This window comes from Leopardus geoffroyi, chromosome A1 (assembly GCF_018350155.1).
Source record: "Leopardus geoffroyi isolate Oge1 chromosome A1, O.geoffroyi_Oge1_pat1.0, whole genome shotgun sequence".
Taxonomy (NCBI): Eukaryota; Metazoa; Chordata; class Mammalia; order Carnivora; family Felidae; genus Leopardus; species Leopardus geoffroyi.
Window position 1 is genome coordinate 142,387,112 of NC_059326.1, and position 21,839 is coordinate 142,408,950.

The window sequence follows — 21,839 nt, forward strand, 5'->3', positions numbered from 1 at the left end:
TCTTCCTTAGCCATTCATCAATTGATGGTTACTTGAGCTGTTTCCATAATTTGGCTTTTGGAGGTAATGCTACTGTAAACTTTAGGGTGCATATATCCCTTTGAATTAGTGTTTTTGTATTTTTTTTGGTAAACAGTAGTGTAATTGCTGGATCGTACAGTAGTCCTATTTTTAATTTTTTGAGGAACCTCCATACCGTTTCCCACAGTGGCTGAACCAGTTTGCATTCCCACCAACGGTGCAAGAGGGTTCCTCTATCTCCACATTCTTGTCAACACCTATTGTTTCTTGTGTTGTTGATTTTAGCCATTCTGACATGTGTGAGGTGATACCTCATTGTAGTTTTAACTGGAATTTCCCTGATAAGTGATGTTGAGCATCTTTTCATGTGTCTTTTGGCCATCTGCAAGGAGAACCTACTGTTTATTGTATTTTCTTACATGTGTATGTATATATGGTTTAGAGTCTATAAGTTAGATCTAGTACTTGATATTGTTTAATATTTACCATCTTTTGAATGGGTCTTCAAGTTGCTGAGATTTTTTCAGTTAGGCCTTCAGACTGAATAGGGTTCCTGTGTTCCTTTCTACTTTGTTATATTTACATTATCACTTAATTTGTGGTGAATCCAGGTACTTCAGTGATCTTCACTTATTCTCTTTATTTTAGAATAGTTACTAATAATGTTGATTTCTTTTTTTTTATATATATATTTATTTTTGAGAGAGAGACAGACAAAGCATGAGCAGGGGAAGGACAGAGACAGAGGGAGACACAGAATCCAAAGCAGGCTCTAGGCTCTCAGTTGTCAGCACAGAGCCTGATGTGGGGCTTGAACTCATGAACCGTGACATCATGACCTGAGCCGAAGTCGAATGCTCAACAGACTGAGCTACCTAGGCACCCCTCTTTATTTCTTGAATAGCTTTTTACCCCAAGTAATTAATGTTGAGAATGTGGAGAAGAAAAGTGGCCTATTACTTTTTATGCAGCTTATTTTGTAATAGTTTTCCTGAGTGTGATGTAAAAACCCTTTCCGGAAGCTTAAGGATATTTCTCTGTAACTATAATGTGTGAAATTGATTTTCTTAATTTTTAACCAGAATGATATACCACATAGTAGAATTTTAAAACTCTGAAACACTCGCTTTTGTGTGCACCTGAAAGAATGTATGTTCTGCTAAGTTGGAAAGAATGTTGTGTAAATATCTACGTGGTCATATCGGTTGATAGTGGTGTTCAGGTCTTCTGTAACCATACTGATTTTTTTGTCTACTTGTTTTGTCAGTTCCTGAGAGAGATAGGTTGAAATTTCTGACTTGATGGGTTTTTCTGGTTCTTTTAATTCTATCAGTTTTTGCTTCATGTAGGTTGATACTGTCTTGTTAGGTAGACACAGATTTGTGATGTTTTCTTTGTGTTTTGACTTCTTTATCATTACTAACGTTCCTCTTTATCCCTGGTAATAATACTTCTTCTGTAATCTATTTTATATGATAATATTATAACCACACCCCAGCTTTCTTTTGATTCGTGTTTGCCTGTTACATATTTTTTGGTTCTTTTGTTTTTAACCTTTTAGTGTGTTTACATTTAAAGTAGCTCTTTTTGGTAGATAACATATAGTTGGTTCTTGGTTTTGCAATCAAGTTGACAATATCTTTTAGTTTGTTTATGTTATTTACATATATTGATCTGGTTGGATTAAAATCTGTTTTTTTATGAGCTGTTTTCTATTCCAACTATTCTTTGTTTCTTTTTCATTCTTGCCTTCTTCTGGATTAATTATTTTGAGTGTGTTGATGAACTTGTTTGAAGTATTATTTATATCTGCTGTCATGTCTTTTTCTCTGCCGTATCTGTTTGGTTATTTCCTATAGTTTCCTAAGCGGAAGCCTTTTGCCACTGCATTTTGGTTTTAATTTGAGAGATACAGTTCTTTCTTAGACTTGAGACTTACTCTTTTGGTATTTAAATTATTCTTTAAAAAGTTTATTTAAATAAACTTTAACAGTTTTCTTTAAACTATCTGTAAATTTTTCTTTTTTTTTTATTGTTCTTTCAATAGGTTATTCTTTTCAAGGCAGATTGGTTGCGAAGATAACCTATGGTACTGTTTGACACAATTGCACTTTGCAGTAAATCGGTATAATTGATCCTTGAACGATGCCCTAACACCCTGCACAGTTGAAAATCTGTGTATAACTCTGACTTTGCAGAACTTAACTACTAATAGCCTGTTGACTAAAAGCCTTACTGGTGACGTAAACATTCAATGAACAGTTATTTTGTGTGTTATATATATTATATAATATATTCTTACAATGAAGTAAGCTAGAAAAGAGAAACTTACTAAGAAAATCACAAGGAAAATATGTTTCCTGTATTTATTGATACCATGAGTTTGCATTGTCTGTTTATAAGGTGAATCATCTATCAGCTATCTATATCAATATTATCTTATATGATACAAAATACTCTAGATATTATATGTATAACACTAGACATCAAACATGAAAATACTCGAAAAGGAAATTCATATTTATTTATAAGTATAATGATTCATGCATTAATAATGAAGAAGCAGCAGTTTAGTTGCTTTTTGATAGCCTACTCTATACACTAATGAACTCAAAACTTTTATGGCATATTACAGATATATTCCTAATAATGTATTAGAAATATTATTTATTTATGTATTTTTAAGTTTATTTTGAGAGAGAGAGTGCATGCAAGTAGGGGAGGGGCTGAGAGAGAGAATTCTAAGCAGGGTGTACACTCCCAGCACAAAGCTCGACATGGGGCTTAAACTCACAAACTGTGAGATCATGACCTGAGCCGAAATCAAGAGTCATATGTTTAACTGAATGAGCTACCCAGGTGCCCCTGAAAATACTATAGTGAAAAAACAAAAACACTTACTTACCTCTGATGATAGGGTGATAAGCAGTTTCCCGTTACAAGAGAGACATAATGTATATATGATATAATAATTCTTTGAAAGCAAAGTTACAAAAAAAAAACAGAAGTCCAACATGTTAGTAATGTTACATTAAATATCACTCACCTTACACCTGGGTGAGAATAGGCTTTCTGCTTCCATACAAGTCTTGCACATGATGTTTTATATGATGACTACTCAGGTGAGGATGACACAGAATGTCTCATACAGTTCTTACTGTATAGTTACTAGATTTCTACTTGAAGGCACATACACAACAGGTAAGTTGATTAACTATATGGCATGATGATTGTTTATAATCAATTGTTAAATGGAAGTAGATCATCATAAAGGTCTTTGTCCTTGTCATCTTCACGTTGAGAAAACTGTGAGGAAGAGGAGCAAGAGGAGGGATTGGTCTTGCTGTCTCAGGTGTGGCAGAGGTGGAAGGAGAGGCAGGCACATAGTGTAACTTTATGGAAATCTATTGTCCATTCTGTCTGATTTATTTTGCTTTTCATTTTTCTAAAAATGTTTGTATTATACCAGTCCTTCTTCCACTGTATGCTTTGGTTTTTAGTGCTTGTGTCCAAGAAGGGTCCATGTCATAAAAGAAGTCAAAAGCAGCCTTGAATAATCAGAACCCTTTTGTCAGATTTCTAATGTTAGTATGTTTTCTCACGCTGTTTGTTCTCCGTCTTCTTCCTTATCATCGGGCACTGATTTGGAAGCACTCCTGTCCGTTAATTCCTCTGGTGTGGTGATATCTTTCACCTCTTAAATTTCTCCAAGATCCATAATCCATATTTTGAAATCATTCCCCTCCCTCCCTGCCTTTTCTTTCTTTCTGTTTCGTTTCATTTCATTTCTTTTCCCTTTTCTTTTCTATCTTTTCTCTTCTCTTCTCTTCTTTTCTCTTCTCTTCTCTTGTCTTCTCTTTCTGCCATTATCACAATCTCTTGTATGATTTCCTTGATTGGCTCTGTCATAAGTCCTGAGAAGTCATGTACAACATCTAGACGCAGTCTTCTTTAGCAGGAATTTATTATTTCAGGCTTGATAGCTCTCATGGCATTTTGTTTACAACAGTGGCACCTTTAGCAGTGTAAATCTTGCAGACTTTCATGATGATCTGTCTGTTGGGGTTCTCCATTGCACCAACAATACTTTGATAGAGTACTATGTGTAATGAGCCTTAAAGGTCCTTATGATTCCCTGATATAGAGGCTGAATTAGAGACACTGTATTTGGGGGCATAGTAGACCACTTCGACGCCTTTGGTGTTCAGGTCATAGGAATCCGGGTGGCCAGGGACATTGTCCAATATCAGAGGAACTTTAATAGGCAGTCCCTTACTGGCAAGGTACTTACTTACTTCAGGGACAAAACATCAATAAAACCAATTCAGAAAAAGGGTTCTCATTGTCCAGGCCTTCTTGTTGTACAGCCAAAGGACTCGTGGCTGGTGTTTATCCTGTCCCTTCAAGGATTAGAGGTTAGAAGCTTAAAAGATAAGGGCAGTCCTGATTATAAACCTGCCTGTATTTGCGCAAAACAGTCGAGTTAGCCTGTGCCATCCTGCCTTAAATACTGGTGCTCACTTCTCTTCCCTGCTAATAAATGACCTTTGTGGCATTTTTTTTTTTTTACTTTAATAGGGCACCTCATCTGCCTTAAACACGTATTTGGGCAAATATGTTTTCTTCTCAATGATTTTCTTAATGGCATCTGGGAACTCAACTGCTGTCTCTTGGTTGGCAGAAGCTGCTTTCTCCTGTTGTCTTGACATTTTTTAAGCCAAACCTTTGTGTAAAATTATCAAACCATCCTTTTCTAGTGTTAAATTCTCCAGCTTTAGATCCTTTACTTTCCTTTTGCTTTAAAGTTTTCCTTTTATTACAGCAATCTTGGCTCCCACATAAATGCTGCATTTTCAATACAAGATTAAAAGGTATTTAGCAAAAAATGTAAGACTTTTGTCACCTGTTACTATCACTGCAGTGATAACTTCATGAATTTCCTTTTCTTGGAATGGTCCTTCTACTGGATTCATTGATTTTAAGATGGTGGGCAGTTGTAGTTGCACACCTCAGCCTATGGTACATATCAGGCATTTCAACTTTTTCCTGTAATGCTGTGACTTTTCTCTGTTCTTGGGAGCACTTCCAGCATCACTAGAGGAAGTTTGTATGGGTCCCATCGTGTTATTCAGGGTTCACTGTATTGTACTAAACATGATAAAAAATAAGAACTGTGGGAGACCACTCTTAGGGTAATTCTGAATGTATTACAGTTTGTTTTATGCAGTTATGATTTAATACTGCATCTTTATACTTGTCTATGTGTCTCTTGACTGTAAATGGTATCATGTAGAAAGTATTTATATATATAATTGTGATGACTCTTTAAACATTTTTTTAATGTTTATTTATTTATGAGACAGAGCAGGGGAGGGGCAGAGAGAGAGGGACAGAGGATCTGAAGTGGGTCCTGTGCCGACAGCAGCGAGCCCAGCGCAGGGCTGAAACCCATGAACTGAACCGTGAGATCGTGACCTGAGCTGAAGTCAGTCACTTCGGTACCCTCTGAACCACCCAGGCATCCCGTGATAACTTTTTATAACAGATTTATATATTTTTGTTGTAGTAAATGATAAAATAAACAAGTATCTACATATACAGTTATGATCATGACATAACTTTTTCTTTGATGTTTCTAGGCTCCTTGTTTTCAAACTGTTGCAGATCTACAAAAAAAATTTCCAATATGTTTATTGAAAAAAAAGCATGTATAAGTGGACCTATGTAGTTCCAACCTGTGTTGTTCAAGGATCAAATGTACTTTCAAGTGTACCTTTCTTATATACCAGCTGAAGTGCATAAGGTGGTGTTAGTTGCAGAATTTTAAAATCCCTCACACTTTAAAATAATTGAGGTTTGCAGTAAATACGGAAATAAGGTAGATGGGACAAAGGTTTTTAAAATATCTTTTAATCAGTTAGTTCTAGATTTTTTATTTCTTTAGCTGGTTATTTTGCACTCATCTGATATTAGCAGAAAATACAAATAGGCTGAGTAGCATTGTTCCTTGAATGGCAAAACCGGGTAAGAAACATTTGTATATGGTATAGTTAAGAATTAGTTTTAGGGGCGCCTGGGTGGCGCAGTCGGTTAAGCGTCCGACTTCAGCCAGGTCACGATCTCGCGGTCCGTGAGTTCGAGCCCCGCGTCGGGCTCTGGGCTGATGGCTCGGAGCCTGGAGCCTGTTTCCGATTCTGTGTCTCCCTCTCTCTCTGCCCCTCCCCCGTTCATGCTCTGTCTCTCTCTGTCCCAAAAATAAATAAAACGTTGGAAAAAAAAATTAAAAAAAAAAAAAAAGAGTTAGTTTTAGGTGTCGGGCTGCCTGGGTGGCTCAGTTGGTTGAGCATCCAACTCTTGATTTCAGCTCAGGTCATGATTACAGGGTTGTAGAATCAAGGCCTTCATCAGGCTCCACTCTGAGCATGGAGCCTACTTGAGATTCTGCCTCTCTTTTTCTCTCTCTCTCTCTCTCTCTCTCTCTCCCTCTCCCCCCCCCCCCCCACTCTGCCCCTATACCTCGCTTGTGCTCTTTCTCAAAAATAAACATCTAAAAAAATTTTTTTTAAGTTTATTTATTTTGAGAGAGAGCAAGAGAGAGAGAGAGCACACACAAGTATGAGCCAGGGGAGGGACGGAGAAAGAGAGCCAAGCAGGCTCCATGTTGTCAGCACAGAGCCCAATGCAGGGCTCCATCTCACAAACCATGAGATCATGACCTGAGCCAAAGTTGGACTCTTAACTGATTGAGCCACCCAGGCGCCCCTCAGAATAAATAAACATTTAAAAAAATTGTTTAAATGGTTGACTACTGACTGATTTTCGTTACTTATGCTTTCTAAATTGAATGGCAATTCAGATGTGAGATTTCATTTGTTAGGAAAATTTTTGTTTAATCAAGTGAAAGTTTTGTTTAATTTCAATCCTTATTTTCTGATTTGCTGCAAAATAGTATTTTGTTCTTTGTATCCTCCTTGACTCTTCTTAAAAGAGAGTGTTTTAGAGAACTGAAATTATCACAAATGAAAAGAAAATATGTAATCTCACCTTATATAGAAAACACTACAGTGAGCATTTGAAGTTAATTTAATTTAGACATTCACATCCTGTTGATTGATAATTGGCTTTCTTGGGCAAAATGGAATTGAAATAATAGCCTATAGATAGATTTATCACATGGTTAAAAACATTAACTTCACAAATAGACAGGTCTCAGCATTTCTGTTACCAGCTCTGAATTTGGATCATTTAACTTCTCTAAATCTGTTTATTCATCAGTAAAAGGGAGTCAATTTTTAAAAATTTTTTAAAATGTTTATTTTTGAGAGAGAGACAGAGCACAAGCTGGGGAGGGGCAGAGAGAGAGAGGGGGAGGCAGAATCTGAAGCAGGCTCCAGGCTCTGAGCTGTTTTGTACAGAGCCTGATGCAGGGCTTGAACCCACAAATTGTGAGAACGTGACATGAGCTGAAGTCAGATGCTTAACCGACTGAGCCACCCAGGTGCCCCAAAAGGGAGTCAGTATTGTTGCCTACTTCACAGTGGGTATTGTAAAAATGAAATGGCTAATTCATGTGTTTGCCATGGTCACTGACACATAATTTTCAATCAATGTTAACTTTTATTACAAAATATAGACTCGGTTAAGTGTAAAGGATATAGACCTTGAACCTCAGGTCTAGGTTTAAAATTGTTTAAGTTTAAAATTTCATTACTGGGGGGCCTTCTGGGTGGTTCGTTGGTTAAACGTTCGACTCTTGATTTCGGTTCGAGTCACGATTTCATGGTTTGTGAGATCAAGCCCTGTGTTGGGCTCTATGCTGAGACAGTGTAGAGCCTGCTTGGTTTTCTTTCTATTCCTTTCCCTCTCCCTTTTTCTGTCCCTTCCCTGTTCTCTCTCTCTCTCTCTCTCTTTCTCTCTCTCTCTCACACACACACACACACACACACACACACACACACACACACACACACACGTGCGCTCTCTAAAAATCAGTAAAAAAAATTTTTATTACATGCAAACTTTTTATTTCCTTCTGCTTTTGGAAAAGCATGGACAGGAGGAAGACAGAGTGTAGGGATCTAGGGTCTCTTTCATCCCAGTGTTATGCTTTTTCATTTAGACTAATCTAGTGAATTATTTTTAAATGATTTTTATGTCACAGACTCCATTATGAATATAAAAATTTTGAGTCCTTTTTTTAAAGAAAAAATATATATGCAAAATTTTATGCACAATTTGGGTGGGTTTTGTGCTCTTTCCTTTTAAAGCTTACCTGTGGAGCACCTGTTCAAAAAGAATTGATTTCAGCACAAAATTATTAGAGTGAAAATGGGGTTGGTTTCTAGAGTGTTGCATTCCAAAGTAACAGTAATTAAGACCACGAAAGTAGCTGTACTTTGTAGGGTCTATTTTATTCTAATGTTATGACATCAGCAGGAATCTCACGTATTACTCTGTTCTCTTAATAGTAATGAAGTTACCCACCATGTCCCAGAAATGCTCAAGATCTTATCAGAGGCCAGATATCACTTGTGTGAGCACAATATTGTATGAACAAAACAATTTTAGTGCAGTTTTGTACTAGTGTAGTAGAGGTACCAACAAGTAACATTTATTGATTACTTAGAATGTGCCTCCATATTCCCTGTTAAGCCCTTTATATTCATTTCATCCATTTAAAAGTAGATTCCACTGTTACTCCCATTTTGTAAATAGAAAATCTCAGACTTAGGTTTCGATTTTCTTGAAACTATACAACTTTGAGTCAGAGATTCTGGATTTAAGCCCAAGTCTGTCTCTAAAGCTACATGCTCTTAGTTACCATGCCAAGTTACTGAAGACAAAACATTTGGTATTTTACTTAACTTGTGCTGTCTTATCATGGTTAAATGTGAAATTTCCATTAGCTCTTTTGAAATAATGACCTACCTTGTCTTCTCTGCCTCTTCAAACCATAGTTAATATCGCTGATACTGATATATAATATGAAATAAACTTTATATATGATTATATAAATATGTTTTCTGAGAATTTAATATGAAAATTTTGGGGAGGACTTTTTTGTTAAAAGGTGTGATATAACTTGGCAGTATATTATTTGAAGACATTAAACCAAAACCAGCTGGCTTGAGATTTGGTTTTCCAATAGATTTTAATCTGGAACAGCTCAGATGGCAAGTAGCAGAAAGCTTTTATTGTTTATTTATTTATTTATACTGATGAGGAAATAGATTACATAGGTGGGTTTATTGTGAATAAATATAATTACTTACATAAATACTTGATTGTAAACTGAGGCAGATTACAGTTTAAAACTACTTAGCTTAAATCAATTAATAGTGGTTTTCTAACTAACTGTATTTGTACTCTCATTTTCTTTGGCTTAAAGTGGCTATATACAAGCTTTGTTATTTAAACATTTTGTTTACTAATCTTTTCATGTATACAAGACCCACTGCTTTTGGTTCTGGATACCAATAGAAGTCTTTATGCAGCCCGATGATGTTTTACTTCCTGGACTTTTTGTGATTTTGGCTCAGGTACAGCCGTCTACCTGGGTGTCTTGTGGCATTTACACATTTCTTCAGCCTTAGCTGGCTTTTCCTTCAAACATCTCAAATGAACTTGATATTCATGTGATGATTGTATTGCTCAAGTTTGTTAATTTACACTTTATAGCGTTTTCCACTATTTGGCATATAGGGAGTTATTTATACTTAATATACTTTTTAACATTGTGATTAGCTCACTTTTTTGCATTTTTGATAATTTTTAGGCTTTTGGCAGGGAATGTATAACCCATGTTGTAAAACTGTTTTCACAGTAGAGTCAGATTCACATGCTCTTATATCATGTTGATATAATGGCCTATATTTTCAGTGACTGCTTGTATGTTGAAAATGAGGCAACATTTTTAAAATTTGAATTGGACTAACTTTGCATTTGTAATAATTTGAATAGATTATAGAGAAACCACTCTTGGGCACTCTTGGAGGTAAGAGTTCAGATAGTTAAGTGCTGGTATATGGAGTTTATGTCTCAGAGAAATTTGGCCATTTGAATGTCTTTGGTGAAGTGGCTGTTCATGTCTTCTGCCTATTCACTGGATTATTTGTGTGTGTGTGTGTGTGTGTGTGTGTGTGTTGAGTTCGATAAGTACTTTATAGTTTTTGGATACTAACCCTTTATCTGATATGTCATTTGCAAATATCTTCTCCCATTCTGTCGGTTGCCTTTTAGTTTCGTTGATTGTATCCTTCGCTGTGTAGAAGCTTTTTATTTTGATGAGGTCCCAATAGTTAATTTTTGCTTTTGTTTCCCTTGCCTCCGGAGACATGTTAAGTAAGAAGTTGGTGCAGCTGAGGTCAAAGAGGTTTTTGCCTGCTTTATCCTCAAGGATTTTGATGGCTGCCTGTCTTACATTTAAGTCTTTCATCCATTTTGAGTTTATTTTTGTGTATGGTGTAAAAAAGTGGTCCAGGTTCATTCTTCTGCATGTCGCTGTCCAGTTTTCCCAGCAGCATTTGTTGAAGAGACTGTCTTTATTCCGTTGGATATTCTTTCCTGCTTTGTCAAAGATTAGTTGACCCCATAGCTGTGGGTCCATTTCTAGGCTTTCTATTCTTTTCCTTTGATCTGTGTGTTTTTGTTGTGCCACTACCATACTGTCTTGATCATTACAGTTTTGTGATACAGCTTGAAGTTCAGAATTGTGATGCCTCCCACTTTGCCTTTCTTTTTCAACATTACGTTGACTTTTCTAGTCCCTTAAAAATTTTAGAATTGTTTGTTCTAGCTCTGTGAAAAATGCTGTTATTATTTTGATATAGATTGCAAAAACAGCATTTTTAAAAGTTTATTTTGAGAGAGAGAGAGAGAGAGAGAGAGAGAACGAACATGTGCAGTGTCGTAGACTCTAAGTCTAAAGTTCTCTTTTGGCCAGCAAAAGAGTAGATGCAGGATTAAAGCAATAGATGGCTAATGTCTGGGAAAAGACACGAGCCCCGAATAAGGGTCCTTGCCCTGTATTTATTCAGATCAGAAAGCTTACAAATGTGATGGGCGTGTACAAAGAGACAAAGAAACTGGGAATATCAACTTGGGGACGTGAGAGAAAAGGGATTTTTTTTGAAGATATATGGTGTTGGGGTTTGGGTCCATATAAAACAAAATCCTGGCGCCGGGCAGATGGGCAGATGATTGTTAACAGCAGACAGGAGGCGCCGTGTCTGTTTAACGTAGCTATCCTAGGGGATGACACAGATAGGGGGAATAACCTCAGGATTAATAAGGCACCTTTTCTTTTGTTAACCATGTCTGCTCTGGGCAGTGTTGCTTGCAGTGTAGTTAGTGGTCCATAGTCCAGTTCACCAATTTACCTAACTTGGCCTTATCCTCCTGTGAGAGCAGCTTTTCTGCTATAGTACTTGGGGGTCCTTCCACCCTGAATTGGGGTGCTTCCATCCTGAATATCTAATCTCGTTTATTTCATATACCTATGTATTGGGCACCTTTGCGCCTGTTCCTGTTTAGGGTCTTTGCCCCTCCCTGTCTGTTCTGGGGGATCTGCACCCCCTTTCTATTTCGGGGTGCCTTTGTACCTCCCTATTCCTGGCTCCTTGCACCTTCCTATTCTTGGGGTGGCTTTGCACCCCCCGATTCTTGGGGTGGCAATCTGGTTTACCCAAACTTGGGTGTGAGCATTTTATGGCTTTGTATTTTTTTACGCCTTGTTAACCATTGATGTAAACCTGGGGGATTCCTAAGCTTATCCCCCACAGTGCACACAAGCAGGGGAGGGGCAGAGAAAGAGGGAACGAGAATCCCAAGCAGGCTGTGTGCTATCAGTGCAGAGCTTCTGACATAGGGCTCAGTCTCACAGACTGTGAGATTATGATTTGAACTGATACCAAGAGTCAGATGCCTAAGTGACTGAGCCACCCAGGAGCTCCCAAAATAGCATTTTTATATTGTGAACTTTTTTGTTGTGGGACTTACTTGTTTTTTGTTGGTTAAGTTTTCTAAGTTTTATAGTCAGTAATACCAGCCTTGGTGTAATATATTACTGGTAGAATTACTGTGAAAGTGGAACGATTTGATTTAAATCTAATATAGAAAACATTAGTCATAAACTACTAAAATCTGCTTTTGTTTGTGCTTTGGAGAAATGACTGATTCTAGAACAGGGAAAATACAACATGAGCAGAGATTAAGTGCTTAAGCAAACAGATTCTGAAAGGCTAAAGCTGGAATAATTTTAGCAACAAAATGATAGTGTTTAATTTTAACCCAAAGAGTAGAAAAATATACATGAGTCCATACGGATATAAACAAATGGAGCTGAAAGGACAGATCTTTCTTACAGAATTTGAAATCATAAATGTGGATTCTCCTCTTTCTAAGCAGTAGTGCTTAATTGTCCTCTCTTTGAATGGGGAGTAGACTTAGTGACTCACCTTTTTTTCTTTAATTTTTAAAAAAAAATTTATTAATTTTTGAGAAACAGAGAGTGAGTGGGGGAGGGGCAGAGAGAGAGAGAGAGAGAGAGAGAGGGAGACACAGAATTGGAAGCAGGCTCCAGACTCTGAGCTGTCAGCACAGAGCCCGTTGCGTGCCTCGGACTCCTGAACTGTGAGGTCATAACCTGAGCTGAAGTTGGACGCTTAACCGACTGAGCCACCCAGGCGCCCCCGACTTAATGACCCATCTTAAAAGCTGAGTACATGTGTGCTGGGCAGAAAAGAGGACTATATTGAGCATTTTATACACAGTATAAATAAAAGCATTGACATAGCAAGACATGTTCTTCAGTTTATTTTATGAAGACAGAGATATGCTTGGTTACATTATTTGGACTTCATCCTGTAGTCGGTGGTTCAAATATTGGAAGATATAATCATCACCTAGGAAGCTTTCCTGTAAACACAGTTTTACAATATGACATGGAGGTGGATCTTGAAATAAGATACTGAGAAGCAATCTAGGTTAGAGAAAGAGGTCAGATGCCATTAAAAAAACAAAGAGAGACTTGAGAAAGTTCATTGGAAATTCATAGGTTGGTCATGACTTTGAAGTACCTTTGGAGGAATACATTAGGAGAGGCCATGTTGCAGTGGATTGAGAAGTGAATAGGAATGGGGTGTAAAATGAACAAGTCAGGAGATGATAGATGTTGGAGAGGATGTGGAGAAATGGGAACCCTCTTGCACTGTTGGTGGGAATGAAAACTGGTGCAGCCACTCTGGAAAACAGTGTGGAGGTTCCTCAAAAAATTAAAAATAGATCTACCCTATGACCCAACAATGGCACTGCTAGGAATTTACCCAAGGAATAAGGAGTGCTGAGGCACAGGGGCACTTTTACCCCAGTGTTTATAGGAGCACTTTCATCAATAGCCAAATTATGGAAAGAGCCTAAATGCCCATCAACTGATGAATGGATAAAGAAGTTGTGGTTTATATATACAATGGAATACTACTTGTCAATGAGAAAGAATGAAATATGGGCTTTTGTAGCAACGTGGATGGAACTAGGGAGTATTATGTGAAGTGAAATAAGGTGGAGAAAGACAGATACCATATGTTTTCATTCATATGTGGATCCTGAGAAACTTAACAGAAGACCATGGGGGAGGGGAAGAGGGGAAAAAAATAAAAGTTACAGAGAGGGAAGGAGGCAAACCATAAGAGACTCTTAAATACTGAGAACATACTGAGACTCTTAAAACTGAGGGTTGAGGCGGGGTGGGGGAGAGAGGAAAGTGGGTGATGGGCATTGAGGAGGGCACCTGTTGGGATGAGCACTGGGTGTTGTATGGAAACCAATGTGACAATAAATTATATATATATATATATATATATATATATATATATATATAGGAATGGGATGTATAGGAATGGGACAATATGTATATATTGGAAACCAATTTGACAATAAATTATATATATATATATATATATATATATATATATATAGGAATGGGATATATAGGAATGGGACAATAAATTATATATATATATATATATATATATATATATATATATATATATATATATATATAGCAATGGGATGTGTAGAGGAAATCAAGACTTATTGGTGAGAAGGAGGGAGATCAAGGAGGTGGAAGTTAAGCAGGGAAGACAGGGCTAAAGGAAGGCTATTTGAAGATGAAAACTGTGTTTATACACTGGGAAGATCCTAGTGGAAGAAGTGAAGACACTTAGGAAACAAGATGAGTAACTACTGAAGTAGAATGCTCCAGAGGAATAGAGTGATGCACTAAATATTTTTATGCAAGTGTCGATTTCGACATGAGTGATACTGCCTCCTCATAGATAAGCAGTAAGAAAGGTTGGTGGCATATATAAACTTGGAACGTCATTGTATTGAGCAGGAAGTTCAGGTTTATTTCTGTGGCTTCTGGTTTTGTCTTTGATGAGGGAAACAGAGTTTTATGCTGGTACTGAGTAAGTTGAAATGTTAAGGACCTTGAAATATGTGTTTAGGCATTGGAATGGTCACTGTGATAAAAAGAGAATGGAGTAAATTTGCGACAGTTGAAAATCTTACCAAACAAATCAAATAAAGTAATATGTTAAAAAGATAGCGTATCATGATCAAGTGGATGGAGCTTTTCAAGGAATTCATGGTTGGTTTGACATTAAATAATTTACCATACTATAAACTGAAATAGAAAAATCATAAGATTATCTTAATTGATGTTAAAATACAACGTGAAAAAATTCAACACTCAATCACTCAGGATGAAAACAAGGCATCTATGAAAAATTATAACAGTTAACACCATACTTAATGCTCAAAGACTGTATCCTTCTACCTAAGGTGAAGAACAGGATAAAGATGTTCATTCTCAACACTTCCATAAAACATTGTAGTGGAAATCCTGGCCAGTATAAACAGGCAAGAAAAAGAAAGAAAAGGCATCCAGATTAGGAAGGAAGAAGTAAAACTATTTGCAGATCTCTTGTTCATCTATATAGAAAATATAATAGGAGAAATATACCTTGTTAATAGTTTGGAAGATTTGATGTTACTGTGATTTGAATTCTCTCAAAATGGATCTGTAGATGCAATGCAATTCCAGTAAAAGTCCCAGCAGGTTGTTTTTACGGAATTGAACAGATGATTCTGAAAGGTACAGAGAAATATAAAAGCCTAGAATGACAAAAACAACTTTGAAAAAGGGCAATAAGTTTGGATAGCTAACATCACTTAATTTGAAGACTTAATCGAAAACCACCATAATCATAAGTGTGATACTGACATAAAGGAAGACAGGTAGAACAGTAGGACAGAACAGTGTCCAGAAATAAACCCACCCATATATAGATTACTGATTTTTCAAAAAGATAAAATGGCAATGTAGTGCTGAAAGGATAGTCTTTTAAAGAAATGCTGTGTAAATAAGAAAAAACTTTAATCCATACCTCATACTATATTTTAAAAAATTAATTCAAAAGGGAACATAAGCTTAAATGCAAAACTGAAAGTATAAAACCTTCAGAGAAAAAAAAACTCTTGCGTTTTTGGCTTTGTCAAAGATTTCTCAGATAAAACAGTAATTCCAAGGTCCATAAAAGATCTCATAAATTAGAGTTCATAAAAAGGCAAAACTTCTGCTCTTTAAAAGACACCCTACAAAGAATGAAAAGACAAGCCAGAGACGGAGAAAATCCTGCCAGACATTTATCTGATAAGTGAGTGGTATGTCCAAACTCATAAAACCTAACAGTAAGAGGAAAAGACAGTTAAAACCTTGAAAAAAGATGTGAACAGTCCATGACAGAAGGTAGACGTATGGATGGCAAAAAGCGGATGAAAAAGTGCTCAACAACATTAGCTATTGGAAAATGCAAATTCAAACTACATGAGATAGCATTATATACCTATAAGATTGACTAAAATTTAAAGGGTTGACTATACCAAGTGTTGGTGAGATGTGTGGAAGAACTGGAATGCTCATACAGTGCCACTGTGACTATAAAACGGAATAACCTCTCTGGAAAACAGTTTGGCAATTTGTTAAAAAGTTAAAACATATACCTTTTAGGTGACCTATCTGTTCTACTTTTAGATAGTTACCCAAGAGAAAAGGAACTTTACGTTCATGTGAAGATTTATACATGAATGTTAATAGCAGCTTTATTTGTCATAGTAAAAAACTAGATTTAACTTAAAAGTCCATCAGTAGTTGAATGAATAAACAAACTGTGGTCTATCTATACAGTGGAATACTACTCAGTGAAGAGTAATGAATTCGATACATGCAACAACACAAATGAATCTCAGAATAATTGGGCGGAGTAAAAGAAAGCAGAAAAAAAGGATATTCTATATGATCCCATTTATGTAAAATTGTAAAATATGAAAACTGTAGTGACAGTAAACAGTGAGTGAAATGAAGACGGAGAGATTACCCAGGTGCACAAGGAGACTTTTGGAAAATACTCATTATTTTGTTGATGTAGATTCGTGGGTATATCATATGTCAAACCTTATCAAAATGTGTATTTAAAGTATTTGCTGTTTGTTGTATGTTAATTATAACTCAAACTGTTTAATAATTGAAAAGAAAACAAAATTATTTTGCCATGATGTTTGTGGTACAGTTGAAAAGTGAAAGGACCAAAAATGAGGTTGGAGTTACAGTGTCATCATTGAGTATTGGAAAAAGGGTTCACGTACATTATTATGAGAGCCTTTAGTGGTTGCCAGTGGTATTTTTAAAAATATTTTTATTTCTTAATGTTTAAATGTCTTTGTTCATGTGAATATAAAAGTACTGAGAAAAATGACATTTTCCTCTTTTTTCTCTTCTCCCCTCCCCCCCCCCTTTTTTTTAAAGGAGTGACAGTTCATTCAGATTCTTTGTATTCTTCTTCGTCTATATTTGTCAGTTTGCTGTTCATGTACTCCAAGCTGCAGGATTTCATAATTGGGGCAACTGGTAAGCCGTTTACTTTAATTACTCTAGTTTTAATCTGTTTGTGTAGTACCTCTATATAATTTTTGGCTTCCTAAAAATAATTAACATAGAAAAGCCAGATTATCAAAAGTAAAAATAGTAAAAAATGCAATTTAAAAAATGTCTAAGGCATAACCTTTGGGCAAACCATTCTATATGAAAATTAGGTTGCCATCTTTTTTTTTTTTTCAAGAAACAAACTTTTTTTTTTAAAGTTGTTTATTTATTTAGAGAGTGAGCAGGGGAGGGGGGAGAGAGAGGTGGGGGGAGGGAGGGAGGGGGGGAGGGAGAACTCCAAGTAGGCTCTACACTGTCAGCTTGGAGTCCATTGTGGGGGTCAAACCCACAAACTGTTGGAACATGACCTGAGCCGAAACCAAGAGCTGGATGCTTAACTGACTGAGCCACCCAGGCGCCCCTAGGTTGCCATTTTTAAAAACAGCATATTGTATCTAGTTTAAATGAAATGTATATATAACAGGTACTAAAAGGAAGAGTAAAAAGACTGAGGAGTGGTCAGAGCTGGGCCAAGGATTGTGGAGGGGAGAGGAAAGAACTTGTAGGATTTAAAGGAAAAGAGTACCTGTTATGTGTAAAGCACTATTTTAGATATATAAACATATATTTCCATACAAACACATGCATGTGAACACTTGTCTTTGAAAAATGGTATCACTGCAATGCTCACTCTGGGAGACCCTCAGAAACTGAAACTATTTGGACTCAAGCTAGGAGATAATAGCAAATTTGTATCTGTGTTCATACACTTTGGAACAATCATTCCTTGAATGAAAAAGTGGGTAGAAGAGTACACATCTCTAAAATTATCCCTCCCTCTCTTGTATTTTAATTGAGTTACATACAGTTGAGTTCTTATAAACAACACCATATACAAGACAGTTTTGCTGCACTGTACATAAACTAAAATAAGCATGTAGCTGGAGTGAATTGAGGACTTAAGTTTAGTGTGCTACCACCAAATCAGAATAGAGACTGGCAATCAGACAATTATCGGTAGCTTTGTGGATCTCCTAATGGGCCTGTATACAGGTAGAGAATTTTTATAGATACCTTAAATCAGTTCTTGAAAAACGTAGCATTCGTTATCATTTCTAATAGTGTGTTTAGTCTTTGGCATATGAGGGAAAGAAAATGTTCTTAAATGTTTCATTAAAAAATACACTGTTTATGTTAACAGCACAAGTTTTTTTTTTTTTTATTCTTACGAAATTGAAGTAACTTGTTTAGGTTTTTTTAGCACAGATTCAGAAGAAAGTATTAAAATTGAGCATAACAGAATGTGTAGTGGCTAAATAGCACAGGAGACTGATAGGAAGGGGCCATACCATATGACCTGTTTGAAGATCAACCTCATGTGATCCAGCAACTTTTTAAAAAATTAAACTGTTTATTTTGAGATAATTGCAGATTCACACAATTAGAAGAAATAAAACTCTATACCAAATTTTCCCAAGGGTAACATCTTGCAAAGCCATGGTATAATTTCGAAACAAGAATCTTGACAGTCATAAGTGGAGATAACATTTCCATCACCAGAGAATCCTTCATGTTGCCCTTTTGTAGCACATTAATTTCCCTCCTGCCCTCATCCACTTATTAACCCCAGCTATCACTAATGTGTTGTTCGTTTCTGTTATTTTGCCATTTTAAGAATGTTATTTAAATGGGGTCACTTGGGTGGCTCAGTGGTTAGATTCCTGTCTCTTGATCTCAGCTCAGGTCTTGATCTCGGGGTTGTGAGTTCAAGCCCTGCATTGGGCTCCATGCTAGGAATGAAGCCCACTTAAAAAAAAAAAAAAAAAAAAGTTGTATAAATGGCATCATGGGACAAGTAACTTTTGTCTTTTTGTGCTCAGCATAGTTCTCTGGAGATTCATCTGGGTTATTGTGTGTATCAGTAGCAGTAGTTCTTTCTTTTTTATTCCTCAGTAAAACTCTGGATATACCTCAATTTGTTTATCTGTTCACCAGTGAAGGACTAGACTTTTCTCATTTTAGGCTATTGTAAATAAAGCCTCTACAAACATTTGTGAACAGGTTTTATGTGAACATCTGTTTTCCTTTCTCTGTGATAAATATCTAAGAGTATAATTGTTGGTTCATATGGAAGTTCATGTTTAGTGATCTTTTTAAGAAACTAACAGACTGTTTTTCAGGATGACTGTACCATTTTACATTGCCACCAACAATGTATGAGTTACTCAGCTTCCACATTCTGGCCAGCATTTAGTGTTGTCACTTTTTAAAATTTTAGCTGTTTTGATAGATGGATAGTGATATCTCACTGAGGTTATAAGTTGTATTTCTCTGGTGACTCATGATGTTGGACATCTTTTCATGTGATCTTCCCCCCTCTTTATAGCCTCTTGGTGAAGCATCCTTTCATGTGTTTTGCCCATTTTCTAATTGAATTTTTTTTTTCCAACTGTTGAACTTTGAAAGTTCTTCATATATTCTGCGTGCTAATCATTGGTTGGATATATAGTTTACAAATATTTTTTTCCATAACTAAGCAGAATTTAAAATGAACTTAAATAATGAACACCTATACTTAAAAAGTAAAATCTGGTGGTACACACTTTAGGCTCTGGCATTTTCTATTAGGTTTGAATTTAGACTATGCCATTTTTTAGCTATATGACTGAGAAAGTTACTGAATATCTCTGATTCAGTTGCTTATGTGTATAATAGGGATTTAAAACAACATCTATCTATGGGGCGCCTGGGTGGCTCAGTCGGTTAAGTATCCGACTCAGGTCATGATCTTATGTTTTGTGAGTTCGAGCCCTGCGTCGGGCTCTGTGCTGACAACTCAGAGACTGAAGCCTGTTTCAGGTTCTCTGTCTCCCTCTCTGTCTGCTCCTCCTCCACTAATGCTTTGTCTCTCAAAAATAAATAAATGTTTAAAAAAAAAACTTTTTTTAAACAGCATCTAAGGGGATTGTTGTGAGAATTAAAAGAGTTAACATGAAGAATTTGAACATTGTGTGGCTTATAAGTGCTGAATATGTGTTGGTCCTTATTTTTTAAAAACCCGGCATTAACTTATTTGTCTAATTATACTCTTTTTTAAAAAAATTACTTGTTAGTGGTTGGATTTCATCCCTTACTGGTCTCAACCAAAGTATTCCTGTTGGAATTATGATGATCATCATAGCAGCACTTTTCACAGCGTCAGCGGTCATCTCACTAGTTATGTTTAAAAAGGTAAGTGACATTTTACATCTGTAAATTTTTATAGTTAATCTTATGTGCAGTTCTCATTTTCCCATTTTGCTTATTATTTTTTTTAATGTTTATTTGATTTAGAGAGCGAGGTGAGAAAGAGAGAGAGTGTGAATCAGGGAGGGGCAGAGAGGGAGACAGAATCCGAAGCAGGCTCCAGGCTCTGAGCTGTCAGCACAAAGCCCCATGAGGGGCTCGAACTCACAAATCGTGAGATTGTGACCTGAGCCGAAGTTGGATGCTTAACGACTGAGACACCTAGGTGCCCCTCCCATTTTGCTCCTAATTCAGTGTAACCTCAAGCCATTTTGTTCTTCTTGTTACAATTGTGCTCTCTGAGCATTACAATTAGAAGTTATGGATAGATAATATTGCCTCACGTTTTTAACTTACTCTTAAAAGGGAATATTTTAAAATCCTGTTATTACTTAGGGCTTCTTTCATGAAGAGTCAGCCTCATTTTGAAAATTTGGAATTGGGGTGCCTGGGTGGCTCAGTTGGTTAAGCATCTGACTTCAGCTCAGGTCATGATCTTGTGGTTCATGGTTCGAGCCCTGTGTCAGGCTCTGTGCTTACAGCTCAGAGCCTGGAGTCTGCTTGGGATTCTGTGTCTCCCTCTCTCTCTGCCCCTCTCTTGCTTGTGCTCTGTCTCTCTTAATCTCTCAAAATTGAATAAATGTTAAATTTTTTTTTTAATTTGGAATTAAAAAAATACATATTCTGATTTCTTTTTTTGAATATAAAGCATATTTGCCTAATTGATGAATAGAAGTAAAAAAGTGTGGAACGTGCATTTTGTTTGTATTTGAAATTGAAAGACATGAAATTATGAGTATAAAGTAAGCTGATGATGGGTTTGGGCTGGGTTATAACATGAATTTTATTTTAGTGATTGCCCAATTATCTTAGCTATATTTCTTTCTGTAAAATTCCCATGGCTATTTTCATAGCCTTAAAAAAATTATTACATAGAGAAATCAAAGTTATGATTTGTGTAAATAAGGTTTTATTGTGTCTTATATATTTTTAATATCCTATGTGTGTCCAAACATGTAGATTGTACATCATATAGAGACCCTGGGAATAACACTTATGTTTTAAGATGATAAAGAACTTTTTGGGGAGTCTCATTTTAAAGAAGATAATTCCTTAGAACTGTTTTTTCTTAATTTTTTACTGTCTGGTAACTTAAGAAAATGTACAAGGAAAATAGAAATAACTAACTTAAGAAATAACTAATTTAAGAACACTTTTGCACTCTTGGGGCGTCTGAGCGTCCAGCTTCAGCTCAGGTCATGATCTTGCGTTTGTGGGTTGGAGCCCCACGTCGGGTTCTGTGCCGACAGCTCAGAGCCCAGAGCCTGCTTTGGATTCTCCGTCTCCCTTTGTCTCTACCTCTCCCCTACTTGCACTCTGTCTCTCTCTCTCTTTCTCAAAAATAAAATTTAAAAAGTTAAAAAAAAACAAAACAAAACCACTTTGCACTCTTGAAATATTTTGCACATTTGCCTTTTATCCTTTTCAAAACCCTGAAGACTAGGCTGTGTTCTTTCTGTCCATATTTTGCTACTCATTTTCTCTCTTAAAA

At 36.4% G+C, this 21,839-nt stretch overlaps 1 protein-coding gene across 2 annotated transcripts in view; it reads left to right on the top strand.

The window, feature by feature from the left end:
• The window catches only part of SCAMP1 (secretory carrier membrane protein 1), a 129,751-nt gene that overhangs the window by 91,405 nt on the left and 16,507 nt on the right, over positions 1 to 21,839 (top strand). For both annotated transcript variants that reach the window (XM_045496401.1, XM_045496406.1), the window contains 2 exons: positions 16,886 to 16,987; positions 20,116 to 20,233. In XM_045496401.1, the coding sequence (XP_045352357.1) occupies positions 16,886 to 16,987; positions 20,116 to 20,233 (220 nt within the window). The remainder of the gene's footprint in view (positions 1 to 16,885; positions 16,988 to 20,115; positions 20,234 to 21,839) is intronic.